Source organism: Rhinatrema bivittatum, chromosome 7 (genome assembly GCF_901001135.1).
Source record: "Rhinatrema bivittatum chromosome 7, aRhiBiv1.1, whole genome shotgun sequence".
Classification (NCBI taxonomy): Eukaryota; Metazoa; Chordata; class Amphibia; order Gymnophiona; family Rhinatrematidae; genus Rhinatrema; species Rhinatrema bivittatum.
In genome coordinates, this window is record NC_042621.1 from 177910474 (window position 1) to 177932123 (window position 21650).

The 21650-nt window shown below is 43.1% G+C and overlaps 1 protein-coding gene across 7 annotated transcripts in view; it reads right to left on the bottom strand.

Annotated features, from left to right (window-relative positions):
- Positions 1 to 21650, bottom strand: part of KAT6B (lysine acetyltransferase 6B) — a 452508-nt gene that overhangs the window by 11324 nt on the left and 419534 nt on the right. For all 7 annotated transcript variants that reach the window (XM_029609550.1, XM_029609551.1, XM_029609552.1 and 4 more), the window contains 3 exons: positions 18483 to 18714; positions 1624 to 1783; positions 746 to 1015 (listed from right to left, as the gene is read on the bottom strand). In XM_029609550.1, coding sequence (XP_029465410.1) covers positions 746 to 1015; positions 1624 to 1783; positions 18483 to 18714 — 662 coding nt within the window. The remainder of the gene's footprint in view (positions 1 to 745; positions 1016 to 1623; positions 1784 to 18482; positions 18715 to 21650) is intronic.

Below are 21650 nucleotides of genomic sequence, written 5' to 3' on the forward strand. Positions count from 1 at the left end.
AGTTTTCAGATCACCAGTTTATCAGATAAATTGCTTCTGAACATTGCCCTGAACCAGGATGATTATAAGAATGAATGTCTTCTGCAGCTTTGAGATGAGTCTTGTTATTAGTTAGTTTAGCACACTATTCTTCCAGTTCATGTACATCCTTCAACCATCTATAAGGTACTTCACACATTTGATAACGTTGGTATTTTTGAAAGTCAGGACTTAGAGTACTGTGTGATTCCTTTCTGCCTTAACTATTACATCATATCATACTGTTTGATGATTACTGGTGCTCAATGGGTGCATACTCAGTTATTAGAAATGATGAGCTTTAGTGTTGAAAAATACACAATAGCTTTATTTTTAAAACTACTTTTACTTCTCAGATAAAATATGCTCTACCCAGCTTTAGTTGATTATCAGACTTGCCATTAAACGGCTTCATAGCATGTCCCTTATTCATACTGCATCAATTAGATATTGTAAGTATTGATACTAAACAGCAGAGGGCAGTGCATGGTTTAAAAATACATTATGCCACCAGCATATCCATCACAATGAAAAAGAACAATGAAGCTGTAAAAAAAACAAAAACCATCAGAGGTTAAGAATGATCAACTAGGAAGCTAATCTGCGGCTGATGTATATATAAAATGTTCTTTAAATACATGATTAGCAAATGCTAACTGATATAAACACAAAACATGCAGTGATTGTATCAAGAAAGTGAATTGTATTTCAAGTGAATCCAGCATACCTTTCTCTTCAGGGCTAATGACTGGGGTTTTGACAGCCTGGGAGGTGAACTGTGACAGCCATCTTCCTCATTTTCCTCCTCATCGCTGCTTTCTTTATCTTGATCAGCAGATTGCTCTTCCTCTCCTACAACAGGTACCCTCTCCGGAGAATGCAAATATTTATTTTTAGATTGTACTTTTGCAGGTGATTGCCTACTGTTCACTCTTAAAGTAAGGAGCTCTTGTTCTTCCTTTTCCCAGCAGTTAGCCTGCTCCATCAGATGTTCAGCCTTCAGATTTGAAATGAAAATAATGGGTCACTTACTTAAATCAGAGTGTTTTAGGTTGAAATGAGGAGTTATAAGTCAACCTTAATTAGCACTGGTGACTAATCAACCTATAATGTTTTAGTCCTTTACAACAATTACTATAACAAATCAAAGACGACTGCATTTCATGGAATATTTAGCACTATTAACGATGCAGCAAATTGATTTAGGTCCTTCAGCACCTTCATTACATACCCACTGACATGGATCATTTCTATCAAGTTCATAAACACAAAGAATCGATTTACACGGCTGCTTTTAAATTTGGCACCAAATCTGATCTGATTACATGCTGTCTAGTATTAGCTTTGTTAAAAAAAAAAAATAATAATAATAAAAAAATTGCTTCAAGACAAACCATCAGTGTACAGAATTGCGTATTCATTTAACCACAGTAAAACATATTTCTACATTGAATTAACACCAAATATTTTGTACATCTTTTCCTCTATAATAAAATAATTGATTTTGACCTAAAGTTGAAGTTACTGGAGGTTATATTATCTGTTAATTTATTACCTACATCCAGAAAGAACATTTTTTAAAAGTCTGATTATCTTAATAATTACCTCTTTTTCAGCCTCTCTCTCTTCTTCTGAGAATGTTGCATTAGACACTAGCACTGGAGTCCATCTCAAACCTTCAGGGTCAACTTCGTTGATCCGTGGACATGCTTTCAGCTTATCCATGTGGCTTAAGATCAGCTTTTCCCGTCTAATTACTACAAATCTACAAAGGAATTGGAAGGCCATGGTAAATAAAACTCAGTTACCACTCTACTTAAAAATATTATCCTGCAAAACACCTGTTGTGCAATAAAGACATCAAAAAAAGAAAAAAAAAAAAAAGGAAAATAAAAGTAATCTTTTGGTACCTAGAGTGATATTGAAGGATTGCAAAATGTATAAGAACTAATAGTAAGAGCTAAATGTGTCTGCTTAAAAACTTGAATGACTAACCCTTCATCTCATTGAATGGCTAAGAATAATGATATACAACAGTGGTTCTCAACATGTGTGTCGGGACACACTGGTGTGTCGCGAGGTCCTGGGAGGTGTTGCAGGGCCAGCAGATGGCTGCCTCCTTATCAGCCCGGGTGGGAGTTGATTGACTTCATACATTGGGCCTGATAGAAGGCTACTCTCCCTTCTCTTCTTTCTGGCCCAGTGGGAGGCTGTTTCCTCCTTCACTCAGATCAGAGCGAGATATTGCCAGGTCCTGTTCTGGGCCTGATGGGATGCAAACTTTATCTTCCCCTGCTGAGTCTGAGAGTGATGCTGCTGATGAACTCTTCACCCTGTGCAGGGTGGGGGAAAGGAGGTTGGGGATGCTGGGAAGATGAAGGAGGAACAGAGAGGGAGTGTGGGGGCTGCTCAGCAGGAAGGGTTGGGAAAGAGGAGTCGGGGTAGCTGGGCAGGCAGGGAGATGAGATGAAGGGGATAGGTAGCATCAAGCAGGGGAGAGGGAGCATAAGAAAGAGGATGGAGCACAGGAAAGAGGATGTGGGGGGTCAGGAATGCTGGGCAGGGATATGAGTGTGAGCGGATGATTGAAAGGGAGTAATTGGGAAAAGTGAAGGATGATGGAGGCATGGAAGGGAAGTGACGGAGTGCAAGAGCCAAGATATGTCCATTTTGGGAATGTGCATTTCTTCTATCTTTGTACGTTGCTTAGTGTAGGAGGATATGTATTTCTGTTTCTAGCTCTCCAGTTTTGCACTGCATGCAGAGTGGCTTTTTGAGGTTTCCATTCCAGTTTTTGTCTCCACATTTGTATTTTGTGGTCTTTTATTCTGTATTTGGTGAAGGTCAGATCTGTATGTGTGACCTGAGGTGAGGTATTTTACTAGTAGGTAGAGATTTGTATCAGTCTTCTTTGTTGCATTTTCTCATTCTCAACAGGACATGTATTGGTGCTGCACTGCTGCCTCTTCATAGAAAGGGCTATTGCTGTTTGAGTTCTTGGTATTAGGTTCCAATGGTATGGAATGTTTGCTATACATGTGATGAGTGGGAGCTTTTTTTTCAGGTTTTATATTTTACAATGCGCCTGGTAGTAGGGGAGTTTGTTTTTGTTACTGAGATAGCACCAGAATCAAAATATCTTTTTTATATAGCGAGCTATATTTGAAATATCCTAGTTCTTGGGATGCAAAGTATATGTTTACATTTAGCCCCGTGATGGTCAAGTGGTTATCTGCCAAGTGTGTCCCAATAAAAAAAAAAGATTGAGAACCACTGATATACAGTATAGAATGGAAATTTCTTACAATGAAATCCTATTGTTTATTAAAGTTATGGTCAGGAAATTAATGAAACATGAAACAAACATAATATTCCAGCCTTAGTGACCTCGCTCGCCCCTGCCCCCCATACAGATAGTCAGTGAACATGAGTAGGCTTAAATGTGCGAAATAAAAGGCCGCAGCTTTATTACTAACATAACATATTAACCCCTTGTACCTGAACCACTCAAACCAGAGTATTCAAACCAAAATTCTCTTACCACCACCTGCTTCAGCCAAGCAAGATGGCTACCGTTATCTGGGACCCTGCAATGTATCCAAGTAAGGGGGCCTTGTAAACCGGGCATTGCAATGCCCCCATCAACCTCTACTACTGCCCCAAAGGACATAATCATGTCAAAATGCTTGACACCCACTCCCAAGGTGCCCCTAGCTCGGGTATCTCCGCCACTAGCATGAGGCAGTGAGATACTTGCCTCGTGCCCCCACTAATAAATCAACTGTGGCCTTAATGTGCCTGGTGACCAAACACTCTTCCCAAAGTTTCCTGCAATGCATTATTACACAGATCCTACCTGTCAGACAAATGTATCGCATCTGATCTGTAAAATTCCTCACACATAACATCAGCCCATTGATGCCTAATCTGCTGGCTGCCCAGTTTTTGCGTCAAACGCCGAGCTGCCTATTCATTTTCTTTTGCCCTGTTCCCCCATAATTTCAGGACATGCCATTTAATACACAGTATAATGTTGGACCACCACAACTGCGCAGGATTAAACAAGGAAGCCAGCTCACCCATGTCCTACTTGACCATGTCAACTGCCTGCATGACAACCTTCCCAAGTCATTTCCTCCCAGATGGATAATGACTACCTCAGGAATGGTGTCGCAGGTGCGGTGACAACTGCTCCCAGTGCATTCTGTGCCTACCCATCCCTGCCACACGAACATTGAACTCAGTCAAACCCAAATGCTGCTCACAAGGTCTTCCTTGCACCCTTTTGGCTGTCCAATGGACGAAGGAATGTCCCACAGTCCAGACTGTACTTCACCCCAGGGCAGAACTACAACAAAACATTTCTGGTTAATACCCATATTATGCAATCCAGATCTTATGTATAGATTGACTGCAGAAGATCTCCATCACCCTATATGTTGTATTGTGTCAATGTTGAGATCTGTCTGCACTGTGCTGGTAGCTGCTCTAATTCTAAATGAATGCATCTCATAGTCACTAGGGTCCAACCCCACATGTATTGGGGCTGTTCGCAATAGTGCAGAAAATTGGAACCTGGTTAAATGATATACCATCAGCGTGGATCAATAAATATGTGCCTCCCACGGGTCGACCACTCAGATAGACGTTTACATTTTTTCAGAGACATGTGACCTGCAAGTTGATCTGCTATAAACCTCCCATTGCCCTCCCTACTGGCCTGGTCGGTCTTAGACCCATGTACGTGAATCTGGGCTACCTGGCTGTCTATTTGCACATTGCACATCAAAATGTTGTAGAAACCTGAATTGTTTGGATGTGGCTACCAGCTCGCTCAGACGAAACCACCAAAAAAGGCTATGGAAAAAGCTGCCCGATTCAGATTGGTTTCAAACCCTAAGAACATAAGAGCACAAGAAGTTGCCATACTGGGTCAGATCGAAAATCTCATCAAGCCCAGCATCCTGTTTTCAATAGTGGCCAATCCAGATTACAAGTACCTGACTCACAAACTGCCTGCAGTATGTGCTATAAGCAAACTAACAACTCATGGGTTATGGAGCATCTTGTATCTTTGACTGGCCCCACCTTTCTTGCCCACTCAGTCAACACTTTCATGACCATGAAGCTTTTGGAAGGATCACCCCACCCTGAGCCTTTGTGAAGAATGCAAAGCCTGCCAACTGCTTAACTGCTGCCCCTTCTCTATAACCCTATGTCCCTTGCCCATGAAAAATATTTGACAATGAGTTGTCTGGGACAGGGCCTACCACCCAGCTGAGCCCTTTCAAAAAATGCTGCACTTTTCATATCCTCTGCAGTTTGCGGACCATGTGGATGGGGCCACTGCACTCTTCAGCAGTTCCCACTCAGTCAAACTCCAATCTCCCAGAGTCGATGCAGGACAGGAATTCCGTCTGCATCTGCCTCTGGTACTTGATGTCGAAATAAATCCCATTTAATACAGGAAAGAGAATCTGCAATACCATTCCTAGCTCTGGGCACATGCACTGATAGTCAAATTGCACTGCAAACACTGTAGGACTATTTCCCTCAATAACTCAGCTACTCGCGAACAACAGACAGACTTGTCTATTGATTATCTGGCCAACCACCCTGATCGTCGCACCAAAATATTACTCTCTTGTCCCAGAACTTATGCCCCCATATCACTACCGAAACCAGAATAGGGAATAATTCTAGGAAGGTTATATTTCTGGTCAAGCCAACTTCCACCCATGCTGACGGCCATGGTGCAATGCACCATGATCCCTGACAATACGCCCCGAATCCCAAATCCCCAGAAGTGTCAATGTAAATATTCAAGTCTTGACTCAACACTGGGGGTTCCTGCCATATGGAAATGCCATTGAAATCATAGAGGAAGGCAATTCACATTACCATGTTATCTTTCAGAGGCTTAGAAATCCAAATATAATGATACAGTTGCAAGATGCCCACAGTTGCGGTTGCTAGCCTTCTTAGTAAGGGAAGACTCTACATGCAAACTTAAGACCATCAATAAGGAACTGCAGGCTAGCTAGGATTAGTTCCTTTGCTTATGCTGCCTGCTGCAGTAAGCCCCACAGTTTGTGCAATTTATCTGGAGGCAATGAACACCATTGCCTCCGAATCAAGCTCAGTACCCAAGAAAGATAATATGGTGGAAGGGCCTTCTATGTTTTCCTATGCCAGCGGTACACAAAACTCCATGGTCACATCCTGGAATGTCCACAACATATGAGCACAGGAGTCTGACCCACCTGGACTTTTGAAGAGGAAATCATCCAAACAGTGTATTATATTCGTCAAGTATACCCTTTGCTCAACAACCCAATGCGAAGATGCTAAAAAGCTCAAAGCAAGCGCATGACACCGAGCACCCCTTGGATATGCATTTATGTAAATAGTATTGCGTCCTAAACTGAAAACCCAAGAGAGGGAAACTACGTGGATGAACTGGCAGTAATCTAAATGTGGACTCTATATCAGTCTTTGCCATCAAAGCCCCTTTTCCGCATTGTGTTGACAGGGCAATAGCACTGTTGAAAGATGCATACTGTACCATGCATTCCTCGGGTGGCAATTTATCGTTTATGGATTCCTCACGCAGGGAGGACAAATTCTGTATGAGGTGAAAATTGCCAGCTTTTTTAGGGACTACCGCCAAAAGAGAGAGCATAATCATCTTGAACGGGGGGGATCGGTAAAAGGGTCTGCCATTCTACCCAGGGCCAATTCATTATCAATTTTCTGCTAAACGATCTCTGCATTCTGCGTGGTGAACTAGAGAGATAGCATTGCCAGGGGTGCTACTGCTGATTTCACCTTGAAAAGGGATTGAAAAATCTTCCTGGAAGCTCTTAGCTATTCTGTACCGCACTTGGGATAAAGATAGAGTCATCTGGATAACCTTATCGGGGATGGGGCTTTGGAGGATATGATATCACTTGGGTTTACCAGAACTTCCTACCGGCCCTCCTTCTTAGCACATCTGGTTGCCAGGTGAGAAGCAAAACATATCGAACAAACATGCCTAAATGTACAGTCCTTGAAGCTACAAGATAATTTATGATAACACCAGCATATAATATTGTTACCACTGCCAGCCTGTGCTGTACTGACTCCGGGCAGCAGGGTTGGTAAGCTTTTGGGTTGATTTGCCACCAGCCGCTGTATCACTTACCTTATTGGACATTTGTTTAAGCCACAAACCTATATCGTGAGTACCCCAGGATATGAAACGATTCTCTTCCATTTTGTTTCAGAATCAATCATAGTTTAACTAAGCCCAACCCTTGTAGTCCCTGAATGCCTCCAAAATAATATTTTTTTCAGATATTGTTTTTTTCAGATATTGTCCTTTTGAAAAAAAGCTGGTTAACATATAGACAAAATCGTTGAGATCTTAGGTAGATCCAAAACAATTTTGGTGAAATTTTTCAAACATTCTAAAAAACATTTTGCTCTTATTAAGAGGTGATATTGTTATTTGTTTTGATGTTATTCTAGTTAAATCTCTCGAAACACTATTTAGTGCTATTTGTTGTTGGTTCCAAAATAATATCAGCATAATTTAACATTGAACTGTATTGTGAAGGGTCATCTAGTCCCCCCACGCCGATCATTCTAAGGAAGACGTGTCCAAGTAACTATGTTCCTAGGGAACTTTTTATCTAAGCCCACTATCTCATCTGTCTTTTTCCCTTTCCTTTTGTCACTTCTCTTTCTCCTGTCCTCCATGATATGAAATATATAAATATAAATTATTTTAATCTTTTCTCACAAGAACTTGGGAACACTTTCCTATAGCAGTGACAAATTAATCAGGGCAAGGGGGGGGGGCTATATTTTCCTGCAATGTGACCACCACTGGCCGTGTAGAACTGCCCTCTGAGAAGTCGTTTAACTCAGACGAGTCATTTGAGCTATCTGAACTAGAGTCAGCCTTGCTTTTTCACTCCCTCTTCTGTTTCTTTTTCCCATTTGCCCCACTGCACCCAGCCCTCTGGGCTGAGAATTATTCACCTGCTCCCCAAATGACTCACCCCTCTGGACACTATCACTTGGTTTGGCCGCATCTATTATGTTCCCGCTGGGGGCCCCTGCATCTGGCAAGTCATATTGGCTGCCATCCAGTGGAGGAAGCAACTCCACCTGGACCACAGGTACATCCTGAAAAACTATCGGGGTTGTGTTCACACGAGCCACAGTTAACTGGTGCCCTGCCCTGATGCCATATGCAACTCTGTGTACATCCATACACCTTGGGCAAGTATTGGCACATCATTATGCCTGCCTGGCACTAACCATGGAGCCCAAATTTATGGATATGCCCCATGGGGGTCGGAATATGCAAGCTGTCCCTGTTGGCCCAACGAGTTCGCCATTGTGGAGGCCAGGTTGGTAGGCTGGGTGTGGGTACTTTACAATACTTCTGCATGAAATACTGCCTGGCCCTCGCTGCATGGCACTGAAACCTGGAATGGGATGCATAGCCATCTGGGAGAATCCAGATACCAGCCATGTCTGGCCCGGGTCAGCTGAAGGTTAGCCCCCCTCCCATCAGTTGGAAACTGTAGGCAGGCCAGCCGGTAGACTTAAGAAGCCTCAAGCCTGCTGAACTGTCGGGTATGATGAGCCATGCAAATTCGCCAACATAGACCCAGTGCCTTGGTCCACACTCTATGATAGCCAGCTCGGTGTCTGGTTCCCACTGAAACTGCTTGCCTCATCACCGGCATCATGCTCTGTTCTCCTGCTCCCACCCTTGGAGCACTCCCTCCTGGCCACGGTCTCCAGTTCCACAAGGCCAAGATTGCTCATGCTGGGGTGGTCGTGTATGATGGATCCTGAACGCAGCTGTGCGATTACTCACTTGTCATTGCTCCCAGGACACCACCCTCCGTCTGTACAGTCATGCACCCCCCTTCCCACACACCACTCACTCAGTTCAGCGAAGTCACAACAAAATTCACCTTCTTTGGGGGGGGTGCTGTACACTTGCTCCCAGCCTCCACTCTCTGCCTGACGTCCACTCCAGTGCTGATATATGCCGCTTGCTCCTCTGACTGGTGCTCAGCCACAATACGCTGCATACAGGTCCCACAAGTGTAGGCCTCTGCTCAATGTTGCAGGTCCGAACAACCACTGCAATGGATCGCCGATTAGTCGACCATTCCAGTCACTCAAGCTGCAGACTTGGGGGCAATGACTTCTCGATGCATCGACCTCCCTGACATCCATGTCTGTTGGCACACGAAGTGAATGCCCCTGGACTGGAATCAACTCGAGGAGCTGGCCAACGCCTCCCAAAGACGACAGCACACCACCACCACCATGGGAGACAGAGAGCCAAGAGCTGGAGATAGGAGCCAGATAACTGCTAAGATGGCGGGTGCATCTGCACTGCCAGATTTTAAATGCCCTTGAGCCTGCCTCACATGAGACTTCCCTTGATGCCCTGCTCGGTCCATCCCCTCCTTTTGATGTCATTGTTATAGGGCTTACCAAGAGGGGGAATGGGAGACAGCGGGGGAGAGTCAACGGCAAGAAAAAACCTTTGCTTGGCGGGCCGGACGGTCAGGGCTCCAGTGCAAAATTATATATGTGCCCCATCAAAGTGGCACGATACTGTTACTAATAAATACATGTTATGAAAAATGCACACAAGATCTTTATGTATCACTTTTTTTTTTGGTCCACTGGTCCCTTCTTTATCCTTTTTTCTTCCAGCACAAATAGAATCACTGCTGGGATCCTGGCACCGTTAGCCTTCATTTGCAATTGCAGAGATTTTTCCCATTTTTTTTTCTAAAATACTTATTATTAAAACAACAAGGTAATCATACAATAGCCTTTAAGAGCAATCTTTTGAAGCCTCATCAGAACATATTTACAGTTCAACAAAAATAGAACATTAAAGACAATATCATGAGACATAAATGTTTCAACCTTTAGGTATATAGTACATCACCCCATTCATATATCTTACACAATTTTCACACACTAAAATCACACATACTATTTGATAAATTTCTGTTATCTTCTCCTGGTAACCTCCCCCTCCCACTAATTGTTGTAGCAATGATCCTGAGGCCAGGGCGCCTTCAAAACCCTCTATCATGGGTCCCCCTTATTAATAACCACTAGGGATGTGAATCGTTTTTTGACGATTTAAAATATCGTCCGATATATTTTAAATCGTCAAAAATCGTTAGAGGCGATATATAATAGGAATTCCCCCAATTTATCGTCAAAAATCGTAAATCGGGGGAAGGGGGAGGGCGGAAAAACCGGCACACTAAAACAACCCTAAAACCCACCCCGACCCTTTAAAATAAATCCTCCACCCTCCCGAACCCCCCCAAAATGTCTTAAATTACCTGGGGTCCAGTGGGGGGGTCCCGGTGTGATCTTCCACTCTCGGGCCACGGGTGCGTTGATAGAAATAGCGCCGGCGCCATTTTGGTTCCTGTCCCCCGACGTCACGAGCGTAGGAGATCGCTCCTGGACCCCCGCTGGACCCCCAGGGACTTTTGGCCAGCTTGGCGGGGCCTCCTGACCCCCACAAGACTTGCCAAAAGTCCAGCGAGGGTCTGGGAACGACCTCCTGCACTCGAATCGTGTTGGCCGGCGCCATTTTGCAATACGGCAATATGGCCATACGGCCGGCGCCATTTTGCAATACGGCAACACGATTCGAGTGCAGGAGGTCGTTCCCGGACCCCCGCTGGACTTTTGGCAAGTCTTGTGGGGGTCAGGAGGCCCCCCCAAGCTGGCCAAAAGTCCCTAGGGGTCCAGCGGGGGTCCGGGAGCGATCTCCTATGCTCGTGACGTCGGGGGACAGGAACCAAAATGGCGCCAGCGCCATTTCTATCAACGCACCCGTGGCCCGAGAGTGGAAGATCACACCGGGACCCCCCACTGGACCCCAGGTAATTTAAGACATTTTGGGGGGGTTCGGGAGGGTGGGGGATTTATTTTAAAGGGTCGGGGTGGGTTTTAGGGTTGTTTTAGTGTGCCGGGTTTCCCGCCCTCCCCCGATTTACGGTTTACACGATATTTAAAAAAACAAAACCGCGACGATCCGATTCCCTCCCCCCCCAGCCAAAATCGATCGTTAAGACGATCGATCACACGATTCACATCTCTAATAACCACAGTTCCCTTCCACGCACAAAGACTATGAATGCTTTCTTCAGAGAATTCCTAGCCAACCTGGGGTGCAGAAGATCTGATCCAGGAATCGAACCTGGCCCATTTATAGCACTTCTATGATGCTTTCTTATGACAAAATTGCCAATTTCAGGAAATATATATTAATGGGCAAAGAACCTAATAGAGTTCGTTCTGAGAGTTTTACTATTCTATACAACTCTTCAATTTGTCTACATGGACAGTCTTATAATCTGTCATTATTCTGATATACTGAACTATAATGCTCAACAAGTCAGGCACTATTGAGAATAATGCATCTTTAAAGAAATAGTAAGGTTGCAGTTTTGCAGATTCTCATAACAGAAACAAAGTGGAGTAGATTTTATAATTATAATTTTGCGCGAGCGCGTACTTTTGTTCGCGCACCAGGCACGAACAAAAGTACGCTGGATTTTATAAGATACGCTCCGATTTCAGAGCGGCCTCGGAGGGAACTTTCCTTCGCCCTCCCCCCACCTTCCCCACCCTAACCCACCCCCCTGGCCCTATCTAACCCCCCCCCCTTACCTTTGTTGCACGATTTACGCCTGCTAAAAGTAGACATAAATCTGCGCGCGCCAGCGGGCTGCTGATGCGCCATCGCCCGACCTGAGGGCTGGTCCGGAGGCCTCGACCAGGCACCCGGGCCGGCGCCACACCCCTGGGCCCGCCCCCGCAATGGTGCGTCACACCCCTGAAATGCCGTGTCATTTTAGGACACGCCCCCGAAACGCCCCTTTTACAAAGCCCCAAGACTTGCGCGCACCGGCAGCCTATGCAAAATAGGCGCGCCGGCGCGCGAGGGCCCTGCGCGCATAAACCGGCCAGATTTACGCGCGCAGGGCATTTAAAATCCGGCCCAGTATATGACGGCAGATCAAAACTGTAAGACCTCTTCAGCAACAGATTCTTCTCTCTACAGAGGACCAAGCCCACGTCGGCATGGCACCCAAAGGCTCAACCTAAGGGGAACAAGGGCTGGTATTGGTGAACTTCTTGTTGGGCCTCTGCTCCTGCCAGCTCCGCCTGCCGATGGTGAGAACCTGCAGGGCCTCCTATCTCTGGGTAGCACTAACCTTACCTCAGTCCAAAGTTCTACTTCCACAACAATATAAGTTCAGATTTGCTAGTTTTATATGCATAACGTTTCTTTAAATGAACCTGGATCTAACTGCTTTTCTGTTTGTACTCATATTCATCTATGGTCCTTCCTAACATTAAAGCAGCAGAACTGTAGGGTTTATAAGTAAGGAAGAAGCACTCTGAGTTACTCTGAAAAGAAAGAATGAAACATCCATTTATACTGGTGTGACATACAGACCTTCACAACAGAAGAAATGGACAGAGATTTAATTGAAGACATTCATAAAACTGCTATGAAATGGGAAGGTCTATTGCTGGCTGAAGTCAATCAGCCGGATATTGATTGGAACAATCTGAAGCAGAGAGATCCTGGATTTTCTGTAAGGAGAACTGTTGCAGCAACTGGACCTAAGCTTGAAGGGGCAATACTGAACCTTGTGCTTACAAATGGGAAGAGTGTTTCTAATGTCTTAGTGAGGGATCTCCTGATCATAAGATGGTGTGGTGATCTGGGAAACTATAGACTGGGAAAATCGTGGAAACTGTTATAAAGAATAAAATCACAGAACATATAGACAGACATGATTTAATGGGTCACAGCATGCATGGATTTACCCAAGGGAAGTCTTGCCTCACAAATCTGCTACATTTTTTTAAGGGGTGAATAAGCATGTGGATAAATGTGAACTAGTAGATGTATTGTATTTGGATTTTCAAAGGTGTTTAACAAAGTCCCTCATGAGAGGCTTCTAAGAAAACAAAAAGTCATGTGATAGGAGGAGATGTCCTTTTGTGGATTGCAAACTGGTTAAACGACAGGAAACAGAATAGGATTAATTAGTATGTTTTCACATTGGTAAAAGATAAACAGTGGAGTGCCTCAGGGATCTATACTTGGACCAGTGCTTTTTAATATATTTATAAATGATCTTAAAAGATGTACGACGAGTGAGGTGATCAAATTTGAAGAGGACACAAAATTATTCAGAGTAATTAAATCACAAGCGGATTGTGATAAATTGCAGGAGGATTTTGTGAGACTGTAAGATTGGGTGTCCATATGGTAGAGGAAATATAATGTGGACAAGTGCATGGTGATGCATATAGGGTAAAAAAAAACTATTCCATAGCTACATGATGTTAGGTTCCATTTTAACAATTACCACCCAGGAAAAAGAGCTAAGCATCACAATTGATATTACATTGATATCATCGGTTCAGTGTGCTGTGGTAGTCAAAAGCAAACAATGTTAGGAATTATTAGGAAGGGAATGGCAAATAAAATGGAGGATGTCATGCCTCGGTATCACTTAATGGTTAGACCACACTTTGAATACTGTGTATAATTCTGGTTGTCACATCTCAAAAAAGATATAGTAGCACTGGAGAAAGTACAGAGAATGGTGACCAAAATGATAGTGCATGGAAAAGATAAAGAGATCAGGGCTGATCAGCTTGGAGAAGAGATGGCTGGGGGTGGGGGTGGAATATGATAAGAGGTGGGGGTGGAATATGATAAGAGGTCTACAAAATCATGAAAGGACTTGAAAAGGTAAATGTGAAATGGTTATTTACTCTTTTGGATAATACAAGGACTGGGGGGGGGGGGGGGGGGGGCGCAGGGTTCTCCATGAAGTTAGCAATTAGCACGTTTAAAACAAATCCGGGAAAATTCTTTTTCACTCAACACACAATTAAGGCCTGGAATTTGTTGCCAGAGGATGTGGTTAAGGCAGCTAGTGTAAGCTGGGTTTAAAAAAGGTTTGGATAAGTTCCTGGAGGAGAAGTCCATAAACTGCTATTAATCAATAGGGAATAGCCACCACCTGTTGCTGGAATTAATAGCATGGGGTTTATTTAATGTTTGGGTTCTTGCCAGGTACTTGTGACTTGGATTGGCCACTGCTGGAGACAAGTTACTGGACTTGATGGACCCTTGGTCTGACCTAGTATGGCATACCTTATGTTATGTTCAGTATTAAGAGCACAGGCAGTGGTCCTAGATTTCAGGAAAACTAACTTGATTAAGATAGCAAAGTAACTCAAGGAGTCATTATCTGGAAGCGAAAAGTTGTGGAAAGTAAAAGAGCAGTGGGAAAAATAAAAAGGAGATATTTTAAGGGCAACAAACCTTTGTTAGAAAAATAAAGGTAAAAAAGAGACCACTGTGGTTTTCTAAAGAAGCAGCTGAAAAGATAAGGAAAAAAAGACTGGCATTAATAAATTACAAAAGATTGCAGAAAGAGGAATACCAGCAACAATATTGGGGAAAGCTAAGAAAAACTGAGAAACTAGTCAGGAGTGCGAAGACACAAATAGAAGAAAAAGTAATCAATCAATCTAGTAAAACGAGAATAAGGCCTTTTTAAAGATGTGTTAGTGACAGTAAGAAATATTCAAGTGGATTTATACAACTCAGAGATGACGCAGAAGAATATACAGAGGCTGACAATGAACTGATACTTCACGCATAACCAGCATGGCTCTCTGCTTCAACGGCAGGGGAGAAGAAAAACTGATACCTCACGATTATCCAGCACAGCTCTCTGCTTCAACGGCAGGGGAGAAGAAAAACTGATACTTCACGCATAACCAGCATGGCTCTCTGCTTCAACGGCAGGGGAGAAGAAAAACTGATACCTCACGCATATCCAGCACAGCTCTCTGCTTCAACGGCAGGGGAGAAGAAAAACTGATACCTCACGCATATCCAGCACAGCTCTCTGCTTCAACGGCAGGGGAGAAGAAAAACTGATACTTCACGCATATCCAGCACAGCTCTCTGCTTCAACGGCAGGGGAGAAGAAAAACTGATACTTCACGCATATCCAGCACAGCTCTCTGCTTCAACGGCAGGGGAGAAGAAAAACTGATACTTCACGCATATCCAGCACAGCTCTCTGCTTCAACGGCAGGGGAGAAGAAAAACTGATACTTCACGCATATCCAGCACAGCTCTCTGCTTCAACGGCAGGGGAGAAGAAAAACTGATACTTCACGCATATCCAGCATAGCTCTCTGCTTCAACGGCAGGGGAGAAGAAAAACTGATACTTCACGCATATCCAGCACAGCTCTCTGCTTCAACGGCAGGGGAGAAGAAAAACTGATACTTCACGCATATCCAGCACAGCTCTCTGCTTCAACGGCAGGGGAGAAGAAAAACTGATACTTCACGCATATCCAGCATAGCTCTCTGCTTCAACGGCAGGGGAGAAGAAAAACAACCAATAAGGGCTGAATAACATAGTCTGGGTAAAACAAATAAGCATGGGTGTAGCTTGCTTATTGTGGCGGTTACTACCCCTAACTAATCAAGCTTGATATTTCACTTGGATGCAGCTCCATCACTGCTCTCTACATCAGTGGTGGGGGTGGAAGGGAAATAGAACCAAAGGTTACTAAGAGCCAAGAGAAACAGATAAGTATGAGAAAAAAAATGTGTGAAGCTTGCTGGGCAGACTGGATGGGCCGTTTGGTCTTCTTCTGCCGTCATTTCTATGTTTCTATGAGAAAGCAGAATTGGCTAACAAATATTTCTGTTTAGAGTTCATTGAGGAAGCACTTGGAGTAGGACCACAGAAAACTACAACAAACAGGAATCTAAGTGAGGTAAACCTCAGTTTTCAGAAGACTATGTTCACAAGGAACTAGCAAAACCAAAAATAGATGAAGCAATGGGGATAGGATAGGATTCATCCAGGTTTATTAAGAGCACTTAGGAAAGTTTTGACAGCACTATTGTCTCTGTTTTCAATGCTTCTTTCAAGTCAAGAGTGCTTCCAAAGAATTGGAGACAGCAGACGTGGTTTTCTCTTCCCAAAAGTGGAAGTAAAGTGGAGCTTGAAAACTACAGGCTGGTTAGTCTGACCTCAGCGGTGAATAAAGTAAGGGAATCACTGCTAAACAGAGGACTGTGCAGTTTCTGGAATCTGAAGGATTACAGGATCCGAGAAAGCATGGTTTTACCAGAGATAGATCTTGTCAGACAAATCTAATCAATTTCTTTGAATGGGTGACCTGATAGATCAGGGGAGAGTGCTAGATATAATGTACTTGGATTTCAATAAGTCCTTAGACGTGGTTCTGCATAGCAACTCAAACTAAGCACCATAGCTACGGGTCGTAAATTGACTGACTGAGTTAGAAACTTGATGAGTGTGAAGCAAGAAAGATAGTGTTAAATGGAGCTCACTCCCTGGAAGGGGGTGAGTAGTTATCAGTGTTATTCTATAGGGATCAGCCCTTGGTTTGGTTCTGTTTAACATTTTCATAAGTGCTATTGTGGCAAGATTATTGGGAAACATGTTGTGATTTTGCAGATGATATCAAAATTGGTAAACGACTGACATTTTGGAAGGTATGGAAAACATAAATGGGATCAAATAAAGTCTGAGGAATGGTCTAGAGTTAGTAGCTAAGATTTAATGTATACAGGTCAATCATTTGGGTTGAAAAAACCCAAAGGAGCAGTACATTATAGGGGGGGTGAAGTGCTTTTGTACAGAAAACAAAAAGGGGGATCTGGTGCTGATCATATCTGATGATCAAAAGATGGCCAATCAGATAGATAAGGCAACAACAAAAGCAAGAAGGATGCTTGAGTGCATAGGGAGAAAAATAGGCAGCAGGAAAGGGGAGATGATGTTGCTTCTGCTGAGATTTCATTTTGAGTACTATGTACAATTTTTGAGACTGCACCTTCAAAAGGATATAAACCGAATGGAGTAGATAGGGCAGCTACTAACATGGTCAATGGTCATCATAAAACATATGGGGACAGACTTAAAGATCTAAAGAGGTATACCCTAGAGGAAAGGAGATCTGATAAACACATGTAATATACCTCTAAGGAATAAATGCACATAAGGCAGGCCTCTTTATTGGGAAGTTCTGGAATGAGAGATCATGGGATTAAGGTGAAAGTGGGGTAGACTCATGAGTAATTTATGGAAATATTTCTTTAGACGAAGAGTGGTGGACACATGGATACAAAGCTTCCCTTTGGAGGTAGGGAAGACAAGGACAGTACTGGAATTAAAGTGAACATGAGACAAGCACAGAGGATCTCTGAGGGAGAGGAAGGGACTATAAATCTGAGCAGGTGATTATGACTGGGGCAGAATGAATGGGCCTTATGGTCTTTATGTACTGTCAGGTCCTGTGGTTCCCCAGTCTCTTCTTCAGTCAATATTTTTCATTGCTACCACTCACATATTTCTCTCACTTAGCAATCTTAAAATATCATCCCTATATTTCACCCTTTCATTAACTGATCTAACAAAAAAATCCAAGATTAAAGTCTTATCACCTTCGATATTTTTCACCCTGTTTGCAGCTCCTGCTCATTCCCTTACTTCCCTTAGCCTTTCTTGATATTCTCTATATCACCCACCTCTTCCTTCTGGGCTACATTGTTCTTCCTGAATAGTAATATTTTTCATTCATCTCTTTAAAAAAAAAAAAAAAGATACTGTTTTTTTTTTCCCTTGCTTTTATTTATTTTCTGAATGCAAAGGTTTGTTACCTACTAAATGGATCCTTTTAACTGTATTCCCTCTTCTTCTGTATTACTTATGGTAAATAAGTAGTAAAATGTCAGCATTAAAGGAACTCTAACTATATTTATATTTTGTAACAATAATTTATCAAATTTTAGAGGTTTAAATTTTATCATGACATTAGCACCACCATGATAAATTGCACTTGTAGGGCCACATGTACTAAACATTTTTCCCATAGACACAAAATGGGAAAAATTCTTTAGTACACATGGCCCGTAGTGTATTCCTAACTGTCCATTATTCCTCATCTTATATTTGTACAGAAACACATTTTAAGTTATTTACAATTTAAGCATATGAATGGTCACATTCCCAGCCCAAAGAATTTAATTTACTAATCTAAATTTGAACACTGGAAAGTTATATGGTAAGCCTTTGGTTCACAATATGCAGCTAAATTACTTGAAAATACAGGTTGGTGGTCAATCACCTATTGTTATAAAAAAAGCAGTATGCTTTTTGAATGATTATCCTTTCAAATTTAAAAGATTAACAGTTTCTTCTCTATATTTAATGATAAAAATGCAGTACTCAAAAACAGAGATTGAAGTTGCACCAAATATTGCTATAAAAAGTCATATGTCTGAACTGCCAAAATCAATATATAAATTGTACTAACTTGTCTTCTCTCCTGTCAATCATACTTAGTTGCTGCAGGGTTGTGGCAATATCATGGGGACACATTCCAGTAGCTCGGCTTATTCCCTTGATGCTGATGTGCTTTTCATGGTGGCCAGAAAGGTACTCTAATATGACGCTTTTCCAATAGGCCAAGTATGAGAGACGACCCAAATCAGACAATGGCTTTTCAGGGGATCCCGCCTGTCCTTCTCTTCTAGAAAGTAAATAACCTAGCAGAGAAAAGAGAGTGTATATACTGTAATGAAACAAACCATCTTATGAACAGATGACAGTATATTTGAAGGTAAACACATAACAAAAATGTCAATGTACTAAACACTATAGTAGACAGAAAAGTCACCAGCTTTACAAGGAGTAAAGCAGTCTTCCAATGGAGTTTTTCCACAGCTTACTTTTCTGAGGGGCATATATACTAAGCATTTTCCCATAGATACACAACACGGGGGAAAGCCTTTAAAAACAAAAGGTCTTAAATCTCTATGGGAAAATGTTAGACCAATGAGGATGATTAGATTTTTTAAAAAGCTGCAGCAAAATATTAGTGAAAATAAGTTTTCAGTAGCTTTGAAAAATCTTCTTTTTGGCTTGGTGGTTCCTTTTGCTCCTATGGGCTTCACCCTCTGCTAGGGGACTACAATGCCCACAGCCTTCATTAAAACCACCCAGGCTTTTTCAAGTCTTTAATCCTGCTAATTCCTCCTTTTCAGAAGTATGAGTTATATGATGTTGTTGGGATTAGGCATTCTAAAATATGTGAATAGATTACGTGCCAGGATAGAGATACATTTGCCTTGTACTGTTCTCTTGGACTCCTTAACCTTTTAATTCCTTCATCTTTAGTTTATTATGAGATGTGTATACAATTTCAATTCAAAATTATCAATAGGTTGATATAAGGGGGTAATTTTCTAATAGTCTGCATACATTTGAAAGCAATTCCATACCCAAGTTATACCAAATTCGAAGGAAAAATAGATGCCTACTTTCCCTTTAAAAATTACCACACCAAAACCATCTGCACACATTTACACCTGCTAGTTTGTGCACAGAAATGTTTTTAGATTTAATGCACACTTTAGAAATGCTAGTTTTCCTTCGACTATGGGAAGCTGAGGTGTAAGGCTAGAATACAGAACAACAGTTGGGAGTTTATAATACACAAATGGAGGAGCAGCAGGGAAAATCCAAGCATTATAGCAAAGTTTCTGGTCAAGAATGCGAGGATTTGTCATTTTTTTCAAGCTTGAGAACCCGGCTATGGAAACTGCTACTCTTGGCTCAGCTGAGAGCAAACAGAGAGAACATGAACTTGCAGGATGACAATTGAACAGCACTTGGAAGACTTTCTAGTAACACCATATTCATACTTCAAAGCTTTCACTCCCTTAAGAGGGAAAACTCGCTTGGAATTAGTAAAAAAAAAAAAAAAAAGTCACATCTTTTACAGGTTTCCATCCTAAATCTCTTTCCATACTGGACATGAATACATTTCAAAAGAGGAAATTTTGGGATATGTAAGTCCTTGAAGATGAAAGGAGATCTTTACATGCCTGTGGTAGAATTAACATGTCTTTGCCTAATAACACAATAACAGGAAGTTATGTTTATATCAATGGTTTCAACTAAACACACAACTACTTTATTTCTGATTCACAGTAAAATAACCTTTTAAAAGATCATCCTCCCTACAACATATACCAAAGTCTTCTCTGTGACAAATGTTCAAAGTAAACTGTTCCAAACTTTCTTCACCTTCTTTAACAATATAGGAGCAGATTTTAAAACTTGCGAGCGGGCGCAGATTTGTTCGCGCAACCCGGCGCGAACAAATCTACGCCCAATTTTATAACATGCCTGCGCAGCCGCGCGCATGTTATAAAATCCGGCGTCGGCGCGTGCAAGGGGGTGCACAATTGTGCAACTTGCGCGCGCCAAGCCGCGCAGCTTGCCTCCATTTCCCTCCACCCCCCCCCCCCCGCACCTTCCCCTCCCTTACCCGCCCCCCAGCCCTACCTAGAACCCCCCCTTACCTTTGTTGAAGAAGTTACGTGCACCGGCCAGCCCGCGATCGCGGGCACAGCAGCAAATGGCCGCTGTGCCTGGAGACTCAGGCCCCGCCCACACCCCGCCCCTTTTTGCAAGCCCTGGGACATACGCGCATCCTGGGGCTTGCACGCGCAGTCGAGCCTATACAAAGCTATGAAGTATGAATATGGTGTTATTGGAAAGTCTTCCAAGGGCTGTTCAATTGTCCTCCTGCAAGTTCATGTTCTCTCTGTTTACTCTCAACTGAGCCAAGTGTAGCAGTTTCCATAGCCGGGTTCTCGGGGGAGAGAGAGTGATGGGTGAAAGAATGAGAGGAGGCTCGGCGTGTGCAGAGGGGTTTTTTGTTTTTTTTTAAGGGTTACGCGCGTAACCCTTTTAAAATCCGCCCCATAATGTAGCAACTGGGGAGGATTGGCCTATCAGGATTTCGGGCATGCCCCAGTGGGCTGGCCAGCCCAGTCATGTGGTTGGTGTTGGTTGCAGCAGCTCTTTGCTTGCAGGGCTGCTGCAACCAACACCATACCCCGCAGCAGGGTTTTTTGTTTGGTTTTTTTTTAACCAGCGGGAGCCTCCCCTGAGATTCTCCACTCATTGGCTCCAACCTGCTTTTATTTTCTAGTCACTGCAGCAACAGCAATAATGGGTCCCTGGGCCTGCTCCCACCGCTGCTCTCAGACTACTTCCCCTCATCTTCAGCAGCAGGAAACACTCCCACAGCCTATATGGAGGTGCAAGGGGTGGCCACCCCATTTACATCTCCCTTTCCTCAATGACAATTGCTGGACTATGGTAGAAGGGGTGGGAATCAATGATACGCTTGTAAAAAGGCTGTGGTGCAGCCAAACAAGTGCAAAAAATTGGAAAGTAACCACAAGGCCTATTGGAGAGCTGGCAGTACTCAGGCTCTAAAGCAACCCTGCCTTTCTACATGTACATTATTTGACCCCCTAACCTTTCTCTATAGTTCCGGAGATCTCCTTGATCAACTGAGCCAAGCCAGGTGAGAGAGGAGGACCTGGGATGTGGCTGTAGAAATTTGCTAGGCAGAAATTTAAGGAAGAGAGAGGGGACAGACTGAGGTGAGATGCTAGCCTGGGGT